General features: G+C 39.5%; 2 protein-coding genes across 7 annotated transcripts in view; one reads left to right on the top strand and one right to left on the bottom strand.

The window, feature by feature from the left end:
• OSMR (oncostatin M receptor) overlaps positions 1–13,339 on the top strand; it is a 36,236-nt gene extending 22,897 nt beyond the window's left edge. For all 5 annotated transcript variants that reach the window (XM_085326349.1, XM_085326348.1, XM_085326351.1 and 2 more), the window contains 11 exons: positions 663–799; positions 2,199–2,358; positions 2,837–2,913; positions 3,328–3,544; positions 4,159–4,359; positions 5,504–5,605; positions 6,011–6,190; positions 7,517–7,681; positions 9,033–9,111; positions 9,394–9,466; positions 10,425–13,339. In XM_085326349.1, coding sequence (XP_085182475.1) covers positions 663–799; positions 2,199–2,358; positions 2,837–2,913; positions 3,328–3,544; positions 4,159–4,359; positions 5,504–5,605; positions 6,011–6,190; positions 7,517–7,681; positions 9,033–9,111; positions 9,394–9,466; positions 10,425–10,868 — 1,835 coding nt within the window. In that variant the 3' untranslated portion in view covers positions 10,869–13,339. The remainder of the gene's footprint in view (positions 1–662; positions 800–2,198; positions 2,359–2,836; positions 2,914–3,327; positions 3,545–4,158; positions 4,360–5,503; positions 5,606–6,010; positions 6,191–7,516; positions 7,682–9,032; positions 9,112–9,393; positions 9,467–10,424) is intronic.
• A 184-nt stretch (positions 13,340–13,523) lies between these two features.
• Positions 13,524–18,539, bottom strand: part of RICTOR (RPTOR independent companion of MTOR complex 2) — a 70,943-nt gene continuing 65,927 nt past the window's right edge. For both annotated transcript variants that reach the window (XM_085326354.1, XM_085326353.1), the window contains one exon: positions 13,524–18,395. In XM_085326354.1, the coding sequence (XP_085182480.1) occupies positions 18,321–18,395 (75 nt within the window). In that variant the 3' untranslated portion in view covers positions 13,524–18,320. The remainder of the gene's footprint in view (positions 18,396–18,539) is intronic.

The following is an 18,539-nucleotide window of genomic DNA, read 5'->3' on the forward strand; positions in this document are numbered from 1 at the left end:
CTCTGATCCTGGAAATATTTACTGTARAATTTTGCCTATTTAAAAGACGTCAGTAAATAAAGAAAAATTAAGTATATCATTTGCAGTTCTGCATGTGACAGCAGGGGTTTTCTGTGTCAAATGTGAACTTCTTTGATTCTGAAATTCCTCAAATTATAATTCATGCTTCATGAAGTTCTAGCATAGTGGCCCACAGCTATAAACATACTATGCACTCGTATTGCCATGTATTATTTCTTATAATTGAGCTGATGGTCTGGGAAGATTTGAGAACTGCTGCTCTCACTTAGTACCACTTACATAGCAGTGAAATCAAACGTTACTTGTTATACTGTGTCTGAGCCCTCGCCCAGACCCTGGAAGGAGAATTCTGTTGGATTTGCGGTAAAAGTCTCTGACTGTGTTTTTCCCTTGTGATGTTCCAGAATATCCCCAAGGCAGTGCAAGTTTTTTTTTTTTTTTTTTTTTTGGGGGGGGGAACATTTCCTTACAAGGATATGTTTATATTCTGAAATCAGTTTTTACTAATTCATGTCTCTCTCCCCTAGACAGGCAGAAAAATCTTAGACTGTATTTCTTACTTTTATTCCTCAACTAAAATAATTTTAAATATTTCATTTATTATGTATTTTACAAGAGCAAACCTGTATTTCCATTGGCAGTTTATCCCTCTGCACCTTTCCAACTGTGGGAAGAATATACGGATATAGAAATCACATTGTATTGGAAACACCGAAACAAAGGAATTGAACTCTTTTGTCAGACAGAAGTGCTCCACCCTGATGGGAAAGCAGAATTGGTATGTAACCTGAATTTCATACACAAAAGGATAGTAAATATATTTCTGCCTTAGAATTAAAAAATATTTCCCCAGCAATTTGAATACASTGCATATTGGAAGGGTGCAGAGGCTCTCTTTTCTGGATAAGAGCTCCCAAGCTCTGTTTACACTGATCGTGTCATCCACACAGGCAGCGCTTGTCCTGAGTATGAATTAGTGTTAGCACTTCTTACACTGAGGTATTACCCTGGCTGCTCTGCATGTGTAGTTATGTCCTTTGCTGAACAGAATGAGGTTTTGTTGAAGTAGAAGAAAATACAAATGGGCCTTATAATTGCTGTTACTGCAGCTATTGCTAGTTTCAATTGCTTGTGTTTTTATAACTCATATCATCTTATAAACAAGTGATAGGGAGGTGCGTTGAAGGAGCAGGCTTTTCTGCTACTAGTCCAGGAGCTTTCTGGGTACCATTGGCATTGRCATGACAATGGCCTGTCTGGTTCCAAGTAATGGACCCCAGTTTGGTTTTTCTTTCCATTCTTTTCCACTCCTTGAAGAAGAGTGTTTCAGTAGAGTTTTCGTCTTGTTCCACCCTTTTCACRGTGAGGTTGATCAGCTGTTTGTATAGGTATTGTGATTTCCCTTCAGCCTTCTTCTTACAAASGTAGCTTGACTCTAGCATATTGGGGGGTTGAGGGATAGTGTGGTTATCACATCTGCTTTACACACTGAACRTCCTGGGTTCAAGCCCCAGTGGAACCAGCACCAAGAAATCTTTGGGAGGTTGGACTAGACGATCTCCAGAGGTCCCTTCCAACCTTACCGATTCTGTGATATTAAAAGACATTACAAAGATCAGGAGCAACCTGTGTTCTGTCTGCAGTATTCAATTCTGCCTAAGAGCTGGTAGATCAAATGGCCTGTGCAGCTGACCATTGCAGGAGATAGAAGAGAAATGAAAAGCATGCTCACTTTCTGACCCTTACCAGAACTCACCCTGACTCTTAGGAGGAAGGGGAGGGAAGACTGGGAAAAAATGGAAAGAAAAGGCAGCAGTAGATAGTTGCATATGTCCAGAACAGATTCCTGCTAATGTGAACTGAGTAAGAGACCCAGGTAGGGTGAGCATAAGGATTCAGTAAATTATATCTGCTTTGAAGTGAAGACTGGTCATTTTACAGACTATTACAAAGGACTTCTACTCAGACCATTACACAAAGGAGGCTTGCACATTACTTTTTGGGCTTCCCAGTCTTCAGATCTTTTGCCATATCTTTTGTTCTTGACCACTGTTCCATAATTATGTTTTCCTTGTTGAGCTTAACCTGCTATTCATAGGATCTAGAGGCAAAACTAGTTCCTCCGACAAAAGCCTTTTTCTCATGAAACTGATCTGCTCTGTTGTTCTGTTCTGCAGCACAATAGTTCAAGCACACAACTCCAGTATGCCAGCATCACTCTGAATGGACTGCAGCCATACACCGAATATACAGTCAGAGTACGCTGTGGGGTGGCTAAGCACTTCTGGAGGTGGAGTGAGTGGAGCGAAGCCCGAACCATCAGAACAGAGGAAGCAAGTGTGTCTGATCTGTTGGGAAGGGGAGCTTGAAGGCTGTTCTTTGATTGCYACCTCTATTTGCTATTTACAGCTTCTTGTTTGCCGTGTAGCTAAACAGATGCCTGTTGCATGCATAAAAGTAGAAGCTCTCTAAGCAGACTTTCAGGAGGCTTCTTAAATAGTTCTCTTACATGCTATGCTAGTCTCTGGCATTTCGTGCAGTGCAGGCAGTGAGAGATGTAGGCTGGAGAAATTGTGTAGAAGTAGGAACAAGGACCTGGGAACTACAAGCAAAGAAAGGTTTTCCAGGGAAATGAGCCAGACAGTCATTCAGAAGAAGAATGAAGAGAGCAAGAAATTAAAGGATGAAGTTTTGGCAAGACGTGGGGGTCAGGCAGAAAGAGAGGTTTCGGAGGCTGAATCTCTTCAAAGAGGAGGAAATAAACTGTTTATCCTTTCTGCACCTAGAACATCTTGTTTTGTTGTATTTATTGCAGCTCCATCAGGGAAACTGGACATCTGGAGAGAAATTACACCAGTTTTGGGTGGGCGGAATGTGACCTTATTCTGGAAGGTGAGACATAGGTACAGAAACAATAACAAAACTGTACATAAAGGAGTTGGAAACTTCTCCCTCAAACTCTAACAAGTCTGTATGTGTAAGTCTCAAAAGGTATATAATAGCAATTCAGTATGAAAATGGCTTTTAAGAATCTAACACAAGTATTACATGTAACATGTTTCAGAACATATGTAGCTGTATGATGGTGTACTTTTCTGGCATTTCAGACATGCTTATGTATAGTTTTCCAAGCATAGTTACAATACAAATTTCATTACTGAGATTTGCATGTTTCCATTTCAACCAATATTTGTATGCATATCTGTAAGCAAGTGCTTGCGTCATTATAGAAATAAACTGTTTTATTAAAATTTACTAGGTATCTTCTGTTAAAATTTTCTACTACGCACATAACTCTTCCCCCAGCCTGCATCAAGTTTTCGAGCAAATGGAAGAAGTATTTCATATGAAATAACCTGGGAAAAAGTAGAAGAGGACTCTAAGCCTGAACRCATCTCCATTTCATCAGTCTATAATAACACAAGGATTTCCATTGATAACCATCCTTACAAAATCAGTATCATGGCAAAGAACAATGTTAATTATTCACTTCCTTCAGTCGTGATCATCCCTGGAGTCGCAGGTAACAGTAGTATTTTCAGTTAAATTTAGTTTTCCATTAGAGGAGTTTTGCTTTCGCCTGTTTAATGTGAAGTGATAATTTATCATCTTGGGGGAATAAATTAACCTGGTCTTGTAACTAAAATTGTTGTTATTTGGAAATTATTTGTGTATTTTGGCCTCTAAGGTGGTAGCTSTATGTAATTTAAGCTGCAGTACCTTGATCCATCCCTCACAGCAGAAAGTCTGTGTTCCACGGTGATAGATTAAAACATATTTAGCCTTAAGCTAGGCCTCAGTCCTGCAGCAAATGCCATAGATGCAGCCAATGACTTCTGTAAATCTCTGTACATGATTAGCCTCTTGTGGCTTACTGTTTATGGCTCTGTTTTTCTGCAATTCAGTTCTTTGTACAAATGCATGGTAACATAACTGCTGGGTGATTTTGACCAACCAGTTCATAATAATTAGAGATCAGCTTTCAGTGTATGAAAGAGCCGTATGTCTGATAGTAAAGCAACACAATCGATTTATTAGTGTTTTAAACAGCTTRGTATGGAAACTGAATCAACTCTCATTTATGCATGAGTGGTGTAATACTAGAAAATAATATAAACTGTATTTTGTTTACAATAGGCACTGAAAAAGAGCTCAGCATTTCAGATCTTAAAGAAGACCAGGTTAACAGTACAGATGATGGCATTTTTATTTCCTGGGAACCTAGAAATACATATGACAGTTATATTATTGACTGGTGTAACTTTCCAAAGTTGCAGCCTTGTGATCTTCAGTGGAAGAGATTTGGGCCCAACACTTCCAGTGCTCTGATCAGCTCAGGTGAAAGCAGAATAATTTTTCTTTCTGATGTCTGTTCTTATGCTCTGGACCTTGAATTACATTTAGGATACAAACCCTGTGGAATACTGAAGTCTCTGCAGTACAGATGTAAAGCAGGTGGCATCATGTTTTGCCAGGTAGCTGAGTTAGACACCACGCATGTATCTGTACCACTGAGCCTATTTCTTGGAAATCAGCCTAATATTTTGGCAAAACCTCTTCTGAGTAGCCTGTGGTGAAGTCTTGAAGGAGGATAGTAAAGTTAATGAAGGAGTTCAAAATCCATTTTCAGCAAGAGAGAAGCAGAATAGAGCTCTGCCTTATCTGTAACACAGGACAGAGGTTTAGACTCGGGCAATATGACACCCGCCGCCTGGCGAGCCGTTCAGCACTCTTAGTGTGCCACAGAGAACATGTCAGTACCGGTCCTTGCTTAGCATCAGTTGTGTGTTTATATCCTGGTGTGGCCATTAGACCTGAATTCTTTCTGGCTGTGTGAAAGTCATTCTGATATACTTGTGCAGCTGCAGGATTATAGCCTTCCTCGACTCCCTGCCAGCTGAGTTTACTTTGAAATAGAACATGTTTGATCAAAATTTAAYAGAATACATTACAATATACATTAAACAAATTGCACTTGAATTCGTACAGACGCATGGGGTGTTTTTATGGGAGCCTGCCTCCACACTGAAAGAGTGTGTGGTGAGAGTCTTTAATAGAGAAAATATTATCTGATACCTTAATGGGTTGCATTTGGGTAATGTGAGTGGGCGTGAATGTCTGTGAGGATAACATAGTAAACAGTCCCAAAGATGACCTTTGCTTGTGTCAGAAACCGAAATGAAATTATCTTGCTCTTTGATGCTTTCAGAGTCTAATGTGTGCTCATCCGGAATACTCCAGGGCAATAAAAATATTTTTAAAATCTCAATTCTCTGTTTCAGCGAGAATAAATACACCTAATTCACGTTAGGTACACTAAGCATTGGCTTGTCTGGTGTTTCCTTCAGTTGACTTAATAGCACAATAGCACTCAAAGAAGATTTCTAATGGATTATAGATCTCTGTTTAAAGCAATAAAGTAAAARTAGAACCCCATAACCAAGATAAAACATTTTTTGTAATCAGTTTGACTATTTTCTAGCTTCGTTTGTGCCAGGGGTGAGATACAACTTCCACATCTATGGATCTGTTGCTAATACAGTCTACTTATTGGAGAAGAAGACTGGTTATTTCAAGGAGCTCCGTAAGTTGGCAGCATATTTTACAGGCTTTTTCCTGTAACTAGCTGAAGATGCATTTGCTGTGTTGTTTCTATGTCATTAGTAAAACATGCACAAGTTGTAAAACAATGCAAATGGCTTATATCGAGGATGTTTAACTAGTGCCGTGACCAGGTAGAGTCCACATTAGTCAGGGTAGCTAAATGAGAACTGTGATTAGCAGTCACTGCTTTGTGTGTAACGATGTGGATCACCTGAATGCTTTGTGAAGCTGACAGGTTTTTTGAATGCTTTGGGTGTGTGAAGCTTGTAAATACAAGCAGGATTTAAACTGAAACACCACTTGGAAATTTAGAATTGTTTCAGGTAAGAACATAAACATTCTTGAAGAAAAGTGGAATGTTTAACGTCCATTTCCTTTCTTCTAGCCTCCCCGCTTGACCCTACTGTGGAAAAAGTTCATCTGACTTTCCATGCAGTGACAGTGTCTTGGGATTCTTATCCCACAGATGAGTCACAGCCTGGCTTTGTGAGAGGTTACCATGTTTATGTGTCTCCTTTGCAAGAGGACTGCAATTTGAAAGAATCCAAAAAACACATTCTTTCAGGTAACTGGCTTAAGAAGTTCAGTTGCTGGTATTGGCTGTGTGGTTGTAGCTGATACTGCAATCTCTTGGAAAGTTCACGTTAGGCAAACTGGCACCKTTAGGCAAGATACAGATTTCAACGCCTGCTGCTTTTGCTTCTTCCCTAATGCTTGAGGTGCTAATGGGCAGAAGCAGTCCTGGCATTGTACAGATGTGTATAACCTTCAGTTAACTTCAGAATGCGTTCCTGCAGTACTGTAGAAGGAGTCGGGTTTCTGCCTCTTGMAGTCCAAGTTCTGGATGAATTTTCGAAACAGATGTTTGTGGTCTAGTTGGATGAGACTCATAGAAAGCATGTCAGTTTTACTAAGATTTGGAGTATTTTAGAAACAGATGGGATGCCTTTTATTTGCCTCAAGAGTTGGAACACTGTGGAAATTCCCCATTTAAATTCCTTTGCAATGAAAATATTCATGGCTGTACTCTACAGTGGAGTTTCTTGTGCAGCAGAGCTAAGCTGARATGTGGCACAAAGCCACATTTATTTATTTTTTCTTATTTTCCTACTCCACACCCAAAACTGCTCCAGATGAATTTTATGCATTAAAATTTACACGTGTTTCCAGTGCAGTGTGTGCATGTGAGTATTTGCTTTTTTTTTTTCTTTTTTCCCTCCCCTTACCTCTTCTCACAGGTGAGTCACATCCTGTCTCAGATCCTTTCTGCTGATTAGATTAGTACCAGGTTGAAAAGGTTCATTTGAACAGAAGGAGGCTTATGCAGTAGTTCCTATGAAAACTAAAGGAATAGTAGTACCATAATTTTGCAAGTCATTGCAGTTAGGAAAGGCTTAAAGCATTTAAGTCAAAGATTGGCTGCTTCTCAGTTTGCCTGAGCTGGCAGATAAAGGGTGTGACTGGGAGCAAGAGGAAGGGAGGACTCCCTCTCCCTGGGGCTGGAGTTGCCTACGACAGAGGCAGGGATTTTTTTTTTCTTTTCAGGCAGAGATTTCTTAATCTTTTAGGATTTACAGGCTCTTAGAGAAAAAGAAAATGTCAAGACCAAATCAATTCTGTTTAGAAAGCTGTAGTAAAAGTAAATGAAAATAAATAGTTGCAGGAGTAGCTTGGCAGGAAGTTGTTGGGTGGTCTGCCACGGGCTGGGCTGGGCTGTGGACAGGCCCCTTAGAAGGGATGTGAGTGGAGCCCAGTGGCAGTGAGTCAGGATGCATCATCTTTCACAGAGGAACACGCACTATTACCGAGAAGGTGACTTGTAAATGTTCTGTTATTTCAGTGGTTTAGTGGTCTCAGTTACACTTATTTGTAACATCTGGTTTCATTTTAGATGGTTCAGTGCTATGTAAATACACAATTGAAAACCCAGAAGAGAAGAGATACACTGTGAAACACCTGATGCCAAACACAAAATACAAACTAGTGGTTAAAGCATATACAGGTGGAGGAGAGACTCCCATTGCCAACTTTGTTTACATAGAAACRCCGTTTAACTGTGAGTATTGACAATGATAATTTGGTTCCTGGCAGAAGGATGTGAGAATGCTCGATTRGAGTAATCTTCCTTTCTTAAAGGAAAACATTTAATTCTGGGTAGCTTGCCTTTAAGAAAGGRTCCAACTGGGAAGTGAAAGGCACACACCAAGACAATATTTTGGTGCTTTTACGTAGCTATGTCTTTGTATTTTAGAAATGAAAAAAATTTTACAACTTATTTAAATTTCATATCCTTCTTGGAAATAGTTTCGTACATGCATATCTGCTTGGCCAGTGGGTCATTAAAGAATTTTATTTATATTTAGCTAGTTCTGTCATCTGCGGAAAAATTACAGACTTGTGTCCAAATAGGTGATTTCTATCRGGAGTCTTGAATTTCTGATTTTGATATTTACTCTGATCACTCTTTAAWTTTGTCAGTGAGTCAGTTCCTTCACAAGTCAGTAAGAGAACATCACTGGCTTGAGCAATCTGGGCAGATTTGATTTTCAAAGCAGAACAGGAAATCACATGCCTGTAATTCTGTTCCCCTGAAAATACCACTCGGCAGCCTCAGGTGTCTTGAGACTTGTGTTCCGTATTGGAGAAACCTAATTTTGAAACATCTGTTTGAGGTGGGAGTAAAGGGTGAGAGGGAGGAAAGGGTGTTGGCTTGTGCAAGGAAACCATGTTTTACACTAGCTGCCATCACAGGCAGAGGCTGTTCTGCCTCTCCTCTCCCTCTTGCACCAGCGATATCTCGCTCCAGGCTTCCCTGGCGCAGGCGCAGCCGTTTGTACAGCTACACAGGGMATCAAAGCAGGGGCTGGCCCTGACCTATTTCTAAATTTACGAGCAAAGAAGAAAGAAGAACGTAACCTGCGTCTGTTCCCTGCTGTGGTTCGTGGTAGGGACACACAGACCCGGAGGGCAGCGGCTAGAGCAGCCTGCCAGGGAGAGGGGAGAGCACAAGTTCTTTCAGTCAGGACCAGCTCACAATAGCCTAAACAGTTTGTGCGAACATAGCCCAAGACTCTGTCTTCTAACCAAAAAAAATACTGAGATTCCTCTGGCAGCATAAAATCCTTAGAAGCCAATGCAAGCAGAAGGCAAATTAAAAGTCATCTGCTACTATTTCAATTTTGTAAGAGAAATCAATGTCCGAAGACATATAACTGTATCCCAGAATTTACAGYCAAAATACCCTGCAACCACTTACAAACCACGGACCACTCAATTTCAGTGCTGAGTTAGTGGTTKGTATCCAACATGGACCTTAGGATGTTATTTTGTCTCAGAAACTCAGGCTGTATTGACTTTTAACAAATAAGAAATTGAAAACAAAATTTTAAAGTATTTTTCTTCCACAGCAAACGTGCTATACCTTCTAGTCCTGCTTGTGATAGTTCCCTTGCTAGTGGCAGCTCTATGCCACTGGAAGATGAAGTGGTAAGTTATAATGCATTTTTTTCTCCTGTAGACAGAGAATGTAACTAGTGTAGTTCACAAACCACAGCTGCAGCTTTTCTCCTCCAGCCTGTTATAAGGTCTCATTCATTTTTTCCTTTGAATGTCCAACTGTGTGGATGGTGTAAGTGTTTGGCTTGTGGCATTTCCGAGATGGTCATCATCTCCCACTGTTTCTGTACACATCTAACAGTTGCTTCTGCTGGTAGAATATGCTTTGGTGAGGGAACAAAATCCTTAYTTGTTTTGCTGTCCTGTTTCCAGGGTGAAGGAATGCTGCTGTCCTGTAATACCTAGTCCTAACAAGAGCAAAGTSCTTTCACTTAAAGAGCTTACGGTAAGATCACTGAACAAATCTAATATTTTTAATTTTTCCAATCTTTGATTAGAAAAGTTTCCCAAAAAGCTGTTGTTTTCCTGTCCTGGCTGCATTTAAAAGTGAGTGACACTCATTTTACAGAAATGTAATCTAACAAACATCATGGTTTGACATCATTTTGTGGAAAACTCCTTTCGTGTGATTCTGCAGCGATCACTTTGTATTCTGATGTCCGTTACTGCAAAGAAAGCATGAAAGCAGAGTCAGACAGTGATGCCGGCAGCTGTTCTTCCAATATTGCCGTTTAAAACTAACTCTGAGCACAACAGACTGTACCTTACAACTGTGCACTTTGCCGTGGTCTTTGAGCTTTGTCTGCGCCCCCCTCCTGCCTCCCTTGGCCGTCATGTCACACCTGGGTCTGGCTGGGAAGAAGGGRTGGGCAGAAGGCCTCTAGCTTCCCCTGTAGCCCCCCCAAACCGTGAGCCGCTGCCTTTATACAGCACATGAGGGTCCCAAAACTAGGAACATGTTTCTGTCATCCTGGCACATGTGGAACCATTGCAAGTTTTGCTGCTAGTGTTCACTGAAGACGTCATCTGTAAAATWTCGAGGCCACAAACTTCTGCCCTACAATTGCTATTGTTTCACTCTGAAAATTGCATAGATAAAATCCTGGCCAAGTCTGTAAAATAAAGGGATATCTTTTCTTACTTCATTAAATTTAGTCATATTGAACTTTTAAAAAGTCTCTAAATACTATTTGATAAATTCCACAAAAAAAATTGGAGYTTCCATCAAGCATCCTGTATGTTTCTTCCTTAAAATTCAGTTAATCATCCGTATGAACTGAATTCACAGAATTTACAATGCAATTTTAGAGGTGTGTGTTTGAAGTAATTACTTCCCTTCCTTTACTCTGAGCTTCTTTCATTGAGTGATAYATATATATTTTTTTTTATTGACTCTCCTTTAGATTGGTTCTGAGAAAGTACTGAAAATAAATGACTGCATGCCTGATGCTCTAGCAGTGGAGAGTACGTCTGAAGCCCAGAAATTACATCTGTGGAGYGAAATGTCTTCTACTCCAACAGAAGATAAGATTGATTCTTCCTGGACTTACCCTAAACAAAATGAAGAGAGAGACTTTACATCCACACCTAAACCTCTGACTCATATGTGGTTTGAAAACTTTGTGTATTCATCTCACATTGCAGTTGAATCTGACCCCTATCAAAACCTAGAGGAGATGCTAAAAACAAGCAAGCCACAACTGTCAGCAATGTTGTACCAGCCGCAGTATTACTTTGATATTTTGAATGAGRGTGTTGTCTCATCACCCGGGGAAACAGCTGGCAGAAAGACCAGCTTTAGATATATTTCACAAACAGATGTGCACTGTTTGGGGAGGAGGCTTTGATGTACCCTGTAGCACTGAGTCCATGGAGTGTTTGAGTTACAGAAATACCGACAAGAGTTTCTGAATCAGCKATCGACTTCTCTTTTTGATGAAGATGTTCATAAGCCCTACTTCTGTTAATGCTGCAAAGCTGTTGCTTCAAGAGTAATTTAAAAATACTGACTTTTACACCAGAATGATGTATGCTATGGTTTGATCACAAGTTATGGGCATGATGCAAGTTTTACAGGCCAGTATGTTGTTGTCTGTATTATGTAGATCATTAGCAGTTCTTTATAAGCTGACATAAAGCATTACCCTGCTTTGTAGAGGTTGAAAACTCATTTAGAAATCAGACAGGCAAGTTTATCGGATAGGTTGTCACGTGCAGGGAATGTATTTCACTTACAGTACTCCTCTGTGTGAAGTTACTACTTCTCTGGAYGCCCCAGCCAGTGTGAAAACGCCCACAGGACACTGTGTGGCATTAGTGCGTGTCTTGGAGTGGTTATCAGAAGGTCAGGTGGGAGCTGTGCTTTCCCCTGGAGAATCGGCATGGAGGGGTCACCTGCAATATGGGCATCACTTCAGGATTAGAAGCAACTTTGCTCCTTTTTTTTTTTAATACATTACCCTGCAGAGACAGCGTTCTTGCTCTTACTGCCATGTGCACCAACAGCCAAGGCCCTCCTTACTTCTTCCTCACTTGTGTATTACTGACTTGTGACCGCAGTGAACCAAAGCCACCACGTCAAAGCAGAGCACTTCTTAGACTCAGCGGGTGAAGGCGCGCAGACGACCGACTTCTTTAAGAAACAGCTTCCTGTTACTGGGCAGCCACTGCCATTTCTGGTAATTGGAGATCTGCTTGGCCTTTTAAAGGATCATTCTTCCAGGTCAAATCCTCTTGAATTTATTAAACAAAAAGAAATGTGGGGAATTGTTAAGAGCAACTGTTTCTTCCAGTAGTGCAGCTGTTTGTGGAGGTGTTACCATAGCACTGCAGCTCCTCTTGTGTAACATGAACTATTTTAGTTAAGGTCTCCTAATTACAGTTTCTACTTAAAAATCTAAGCAACTGCAGACAAAAATGAGTTGAACATCATCTGGATTTTATACAGTTGCTTATCAGTATTGTCATAGTGTATACAAGCTGTACTGCTGCAGGGAAATCAACAGGAATTTATACAGACTTTGGATAATAAAAGGAATGACTTAAAGTAAGTGGAGCAAGAAAGACTCAAGCATGTGAAAGTGAAGTAAGCAAATACACAGCGTGGTGGAYTTGGGTTTAGTGTTGTCTGGTAAAGGACACTGCATAAGTTGCTCACCTTTTTTGAGCTGTAGAGRAAATGAAGTCCCTTCAGCCCTTTCGACAGTGGAGTAAATGAACATGTTTGGTGACATTTTGAGAGAAAACAGCAATGCAACTATTGTGATTTGATGGAGATATCCTAGAGAAACTTTTATTCCTCCCTTAATGTTAATTTCCTTCAAGTTACAGTGAATTTGAACATTTTGATTCCTGATCCCAGGATCTTTAAAAGGCTTAGTGCTGGAGAAACGCTACTAGGAGTATAGTCACTCTGATGAAATGCTTTGGAGAAGTTAATTTCTAAGTTTTACAGTGAGCTGTTTTGCTGTTACTGAAACAACGCTTCCTAGCTGTTCATTTTAAAAGGYATGTTCAGCTGGAAAGGTTCAAAAGGCGTAAGGAACTGTGATACAGACCTCAGTGAAAAACCAGCCGATGCCGTGGAACACAGTTGAAATCCCAGCGCAGTCCAGTTCTTAGGGCCAGAGCAGCTGGCCGCAGCGAAGCGGGATTTCCTACTCCTAAGCTGCAAGCGCCAGGGCTCGGCTGCCGTGCCTGAGCGCTGGGCGCCACAGGGAGGGCGAGCTGCCTGCTGGTGCCTCCTCGCCGTTCAGCCAGACCCTGCACCCTGCCGGCAGGCCTCAGCTCGGCTCCTTCGGCTCCTCTCCCAGGCACGGGCAGATCCTCACCTTCGGGAAGCAGGGAAACATTTTAGCAGGTACCGTCGCATCCAGGCAAAGCAGAGAGCCTGCTTGGCAGCACGAAGGGAAGTTGGCTCCTCTTCGTTGCTGTGCTTAAAAACACACAGGAAAAGGGACAGTTCCGCGGACCACGCTGCCTTCGTGTGAGCCCGAGGTTCAGTCAGGGCTGCAACCAGAGCTGAAGAGATCCAGGAAAGGATTCTGGACAGAGGGTGGGGGTGCATTGCCACATGGAATTTTTTTTTTCCAACATGTGTCTTGCATTAATTATGGTTGAATCTGAGTTCAAAACTGAAATCTTCATTTGATTTTCAAAATGGAATGTGGGTTTATTTTTGTCATTTTTGTTTTTAGTTCATCTTTSACATCTACTTTTGAAATGCCAATACTAAACGTGTAAACATCACATAACAGAAAGTGATTAATCTTCAGTATCAGTACACTAAGATCTTTAAATAAAAATGGTGCACAAACTATTAGAGTCCCCTTCTATTTTTACAATACATCTTATAAAGTATTAATGTAAAATATGTTTTTAACAGAAAAATGTTTATTTGGAAAGCTTAACGTCATTCTAGTTAATTAGTAACTTACAAATATAAATAAAATTCCAACCCATTTCTAGTGCTGAGAGGTATATATGAGACCAGAACAACTGTAAGAAGTTTAAGTACATTTTATTAACAATGCATCCCTTTGATAAGATTACGCTTCAAGAGGCTTTTAATGCCCATAGACATGAACTGTACACGCTATACAAAAAAAAAAAAAAAAAAATCAAGGTGGGCAATACCATTTTGGGACAAGCCTCTGTTTTAAATTATACACAGCTCAATGCAATATTCTTACGGAAAATATATAAATACTTTTTCTTTCTATGTTACAGGTATACAATATAAATCAGATTTCAATGTCTCTTCAGTGACCTACAAACACTAGAACCTCCAAATATGTAGCAGCGTATTACTAAATAAAAAAAGACCACGTGGGACAGGGAGAATAAATCTTGATTTTCTTCGAGCTTGTCCCTCTCCTCAGAATGATTAATTTACATCATTTCTTGTAATGCAGTGTTAGGGATTCTGACAGCCAATATTGGAACAGTTTTTCACTTAAATCTACAAAACATCTGCCTTTCCCCCCTAAGACATTGCATCTTGTGCTAAAACAACCTATTCAGTGGCAAAATGGCATATTACACTTTTTGGCATAAATTACATTTCTCAAATTAAATAGTGTATTTTACAAAGCAATTCAAGCAAAATGTGCAATTTCTGCATGCTGTGGCATTGCTATCCATCTATTTTACAAAAATAGTCCAAAGAAAATCCACATTCTTTACTGAACATACAAGTCTGTTGCAAACAAAAAATATCCAGGGAACCAGAGTTAAACAAACAAAACAAAAATACTCAAAGAGCTGAGGGCTTCTAGAAAGATATAAACATGGTTCCTAGCATGTTCCCAAAGGTCTTTTACAGTCTTCTGATTTTACTCTCACCCAGTATACCTTTAATAAGCACATGGCAGTAAAGATTAACCAAAAGATAGTAATAATAGTAATAGGGGACCTGTTTTCAACTGCCTCCACAGCAAAGCACCGTTTAACAGAGCTTCCTGTGCAGATCTGCCAGGAGATGAGCGGAAACCTTGGAGCTGCTCCAAAACCTGGCAAAAATTCTTCCTTTAAGATTCCTCATCGAGAACTTAACACTCACTTTACAAGGTAACACCAGCTTCTGGAAGTCCAAAGGCCAAATAAGAAGACCAAAACAGACTAAGATGAAGCACCAGCTGTCTCATCTCTCACCAGGCTGTAATTACTACCTACCTCTTGAAATATTTCTAGTCTAGCTCGCTCTCTCTTTATCCGCCTATTAAAGGCGCTAGAGTTTTCTAAAGCTTCTCATTGCGTATTACAATTCTGTCATCCAGGACCGCTATGTATGCTTCAAAGTAGAGTGAATTCAAAAGCTGAATATCATCACTGATGCTTAGTAGGCGTTTTAAAACGTTTGTACAAGGTAGCTCACCTCAACGTGCCAAGCCACTGTGCACTAAACTACTGAATAATTTACTACTGTGTCTCGGGGAGGGGGTGGACAGAGGGGGGAATCAGTGATGGCATCTGTATGGATTTCTAGTCAAATAAGACCAGTCAGATAGGAAGAGTGACTCTTCACATATAACGTGCCAAGGGCCTAACATACAAGTATATGCATCTTCAGTTAGGCACCTCAACACATCTCTACAACCCCAAGCGACGTCAGAGTTAGGTGCATCCAACACCCCTGAACTTCTGATGCCTGCGAAAGTCTGTCTCTCTCTCAAAAGGGATGTTCACATGACCAAGCTTGGTGGTCTTCTATTTCCTGGAGAGAAACAGGCTCTCTGGGAAATAATCCAGAGTCCTTTGATTACATTTCTGCCCTAAGTTGCCCTTTGATGGAGACTATCCCTTTCCACTGACTATAAAAAATAATAGGAGACCAAGGAAAGCAGCCAATTAATTTAGTAGACCTATATTCAGTTGGTTTCATATCCAGCACCTCTTTGCCTACAAAGGGTTTAACTTCAGACCTGTCTGAATATTTTCTCTGCTAGCATGCTTAACCATTCAGGAGTTTTCTTTGCCAGAGCAAATAAACTACATTTCATATAGCATAACCAAGTACTCTATACTTTACCATTTATTCAATAGCATCACAAGTTAAGACTGGAAAAATAAAAAATGAAAGGTCTATCAGCTTGCTATCCTTTCCAGGAAAAGTAGGAGCACTTTCTGTTAGGTTTAATGTATGCAGACTTTAGTTATAACTATTTTAGCCTGAAGCAAAATAAAACCCTCAAATAAGAATTCTGAAAGGGATATTTTAAAAAGGAAATTGACAATATTAGAAATTCACTGTTTATAATTAGGCCAATATCAAATTCCTTCAATTATAATATCCCTTCATTTGTCAACTAAAGAGAAACACTAATGTGAGCTTAATGTAAATTAATTCTAGAAATGTATTCTTGTACGTTATGTACAGCATGGACTTTACATCCGTTATGCGCATTTGTTGAAATCTACTGACATTCATACACTTTGAGAAAGAAAATCATGCTTTATAACCACATTTGTAGCAGTAATTCATTTGCCAAGTTTTGTTGTCATGGATCCCCACACAATGGAGAATTTCAGAATGCATATACATTTCAGGATTAAGAACCTTTTTAAGTATACTGACATCTCTTTTGCTTACCTTTTTAATAATCAGAGGCCTTTCTATTGCCTTTTCTACATTAAGTGCTATGGATTAAACTAGTAACAAATGAACAAGGTGTTTTTCTTTAATACAGGTGATAATACTTGTTTATTTTATTTTAACTGCAGAAAAATAACATGGAGTTGTTTGATGTAACCCCATCTAGTTATTAAAACAAGTCTCTTATACTCTAGCCTAACTGAGGTAGTGTTTGAAACTACTGTATAAGATATGCTAGTCCCATTCTTGGGAACACTACATTATTTCCTTTGGAGTTTACACCACTATTTGGTCTACCGTAATTGACATTTTGGTTTTACAAAAGCATTTACTTCTTACGACCAGAGAAGTCCAATAGTTACTAGTGGGTATGTTTTCAAAGCATTCCAAACACGTTTCAATATATAAATGCAGTATTTGTGTCACTGACCATAAAAGAGTTGGATTGGTTGCTTTTTGCTCACTCTTTCAGTGGGAACTCATGAGAAGATAATCTAGGAAATTAAATTTGACTATGAGCAGCAATTTACAGATCTGCTTTACCAGAACCTGATGGTATGCAGTGCACGTAAGAACTCAGTGATCTCTGCAAAGCAGTGCTTATGTGGCAAGATGAAATTTCCACTAAGAGCAAATAAATTCTACATTTCAGTACAAATCATGTTATGCTGTTACTGGTTCACAGGCCTACTTACTGAAGTCTCCAGTAGCATAGCTAGTAAGATCAGGGTTATGAGTACTAGGATAAATTTCACTCATATWCATCTAAGTATTAATCTGACAATTTTAAAAAACGGTAAGATTGAATGGATAAAAATACATTCTACCTAGTACAGTCCAGCTGAATTATTTGCCTATAACAAAACCAAAGGGTAATCCTTTCTAGTACAGGCATTCTAACAAAGGTGGCCATGCTATTTTTTATAATATAAATATATGCAAATATATATATATACACCTTTTTATAAAGGCTTCTGAATCTTTAGATGTATAACAAGTGGTGAGGATACTTTTTAAGCTTGCACTCATAAATTTAACAACCTCACTAGTGACATGATAACGGCAACTGTCGTCCCCCAACAGTTCCTGTATCATGCAACTTATGCAACAGGTTTCACTACCAATACAAATTTGTAAGTACTGCTGCTTCAAAATTTGGTTCTTAAGGCTTTTCACTACAATTTTTAGTACTATCTGRTACTGGATCACTCATACATTTAAATTCAAGCAAACCTTTGTTAAAAGGCTGTTTCCATGGAGCATGGAAATTGCTCGTTACTGTGTCTTTTCACAAAGCAGCAATGATTAAATGTTTTCAAGTTTAGTTGATACAATATTCATTTATCTGATGAAAATCATGCTTGTTAAAGGTTTTCAGTTAAGAATATGACCAACACTCATACCACATGAGCATGAGTCTAGAAACTTCAAACACATGCATATCAGTCAGGGAAAACAATCTGATTTCAGCATTTTAAGTTTAAATAATTTTTTGTTTTTGAATCAAACTGTAGTGAAAATCCTTAACTGGTTCATATGAGATACACAGATGTAAATGCAATGAAACTGGAGAGACTGCTAATAAAATGACTTACAACTATAGTTATATTAAAATAATTTAAAGAATGCCTCAGATTGACAGAGGCTTTTCTTGCTGTCTGAAGCTATAAACCCCCCAAGTAGTGTTACAAACAGTATGAAAACTCAGAGAGAAGGGCGAACGTTAAACCCCCTGGTGTCCATGATTACAGCACGGTTCCCCATTGCTGCCAATGGAATGCACCCTCAGATACTCCGATTCCTGGTATCCAGGGGTTAAAAAGCAAGGCATCATTCTGCTTCTCTGGAACAGATTCAAAAGTCAGTCATAAAAGATGTCTCTGCACGTTGTCCTATTTTTATTTATATTAAAAAATGAAATGAAAATTTGTGGAGGTGTTCAGTGCTCGGCTCTTGCATATACTGGTAATTACTATTATTAAAACTATGGTGATGTTTAATAACTCCCCAAAGGGCTCAAAAGACTGGGGTAGTAATTGGTTGAGGAAAAAAAAAAAAGAAAAAAAGATTTTCAGTTCACTCTTCTGGTACCAGTAGCTTCTGGAACAGTCTAGAAGATGATGCTCCAAACTTTATCATCCAGTCAACTGGAGGTTGTCTGAGGATTTCAGTAAGTCCATATGTAATACACTGCCTGAGACAGAGGTCAGGATTCAGCTGACGTATCAATTACTGGTTGTTTTGTTGGTGTTGCTAGAACAGCCTCTGCTTCTTCGTGCATCTAAAGAGAAAGATGGATGTAATGTTAGTGCCTTCTTTAGATATTTTACTAGAAAGACATAAAATAGCTTCCTGTATGACATGCCCGAAAGCATCTTTTATTCAGAACATGAAACCTGTACCCAGTTGGTGCACTTTGGTGCAT

The sequence above is a fragment of the Rhea americana genome, unplaced genomic scaffold, assembly GCF_003343005.1.
Source record: "Rhea americana isolate MKP2758 unplaced genomic scaffold, rheAme1 scaffold_13, whole genome shotgun sequence".
Lineage (NCBI taxonomy): Eukaryota > Metazoa > Chordata > Aves > Rheiformes > Rheidae > Rhea > Rhea americana.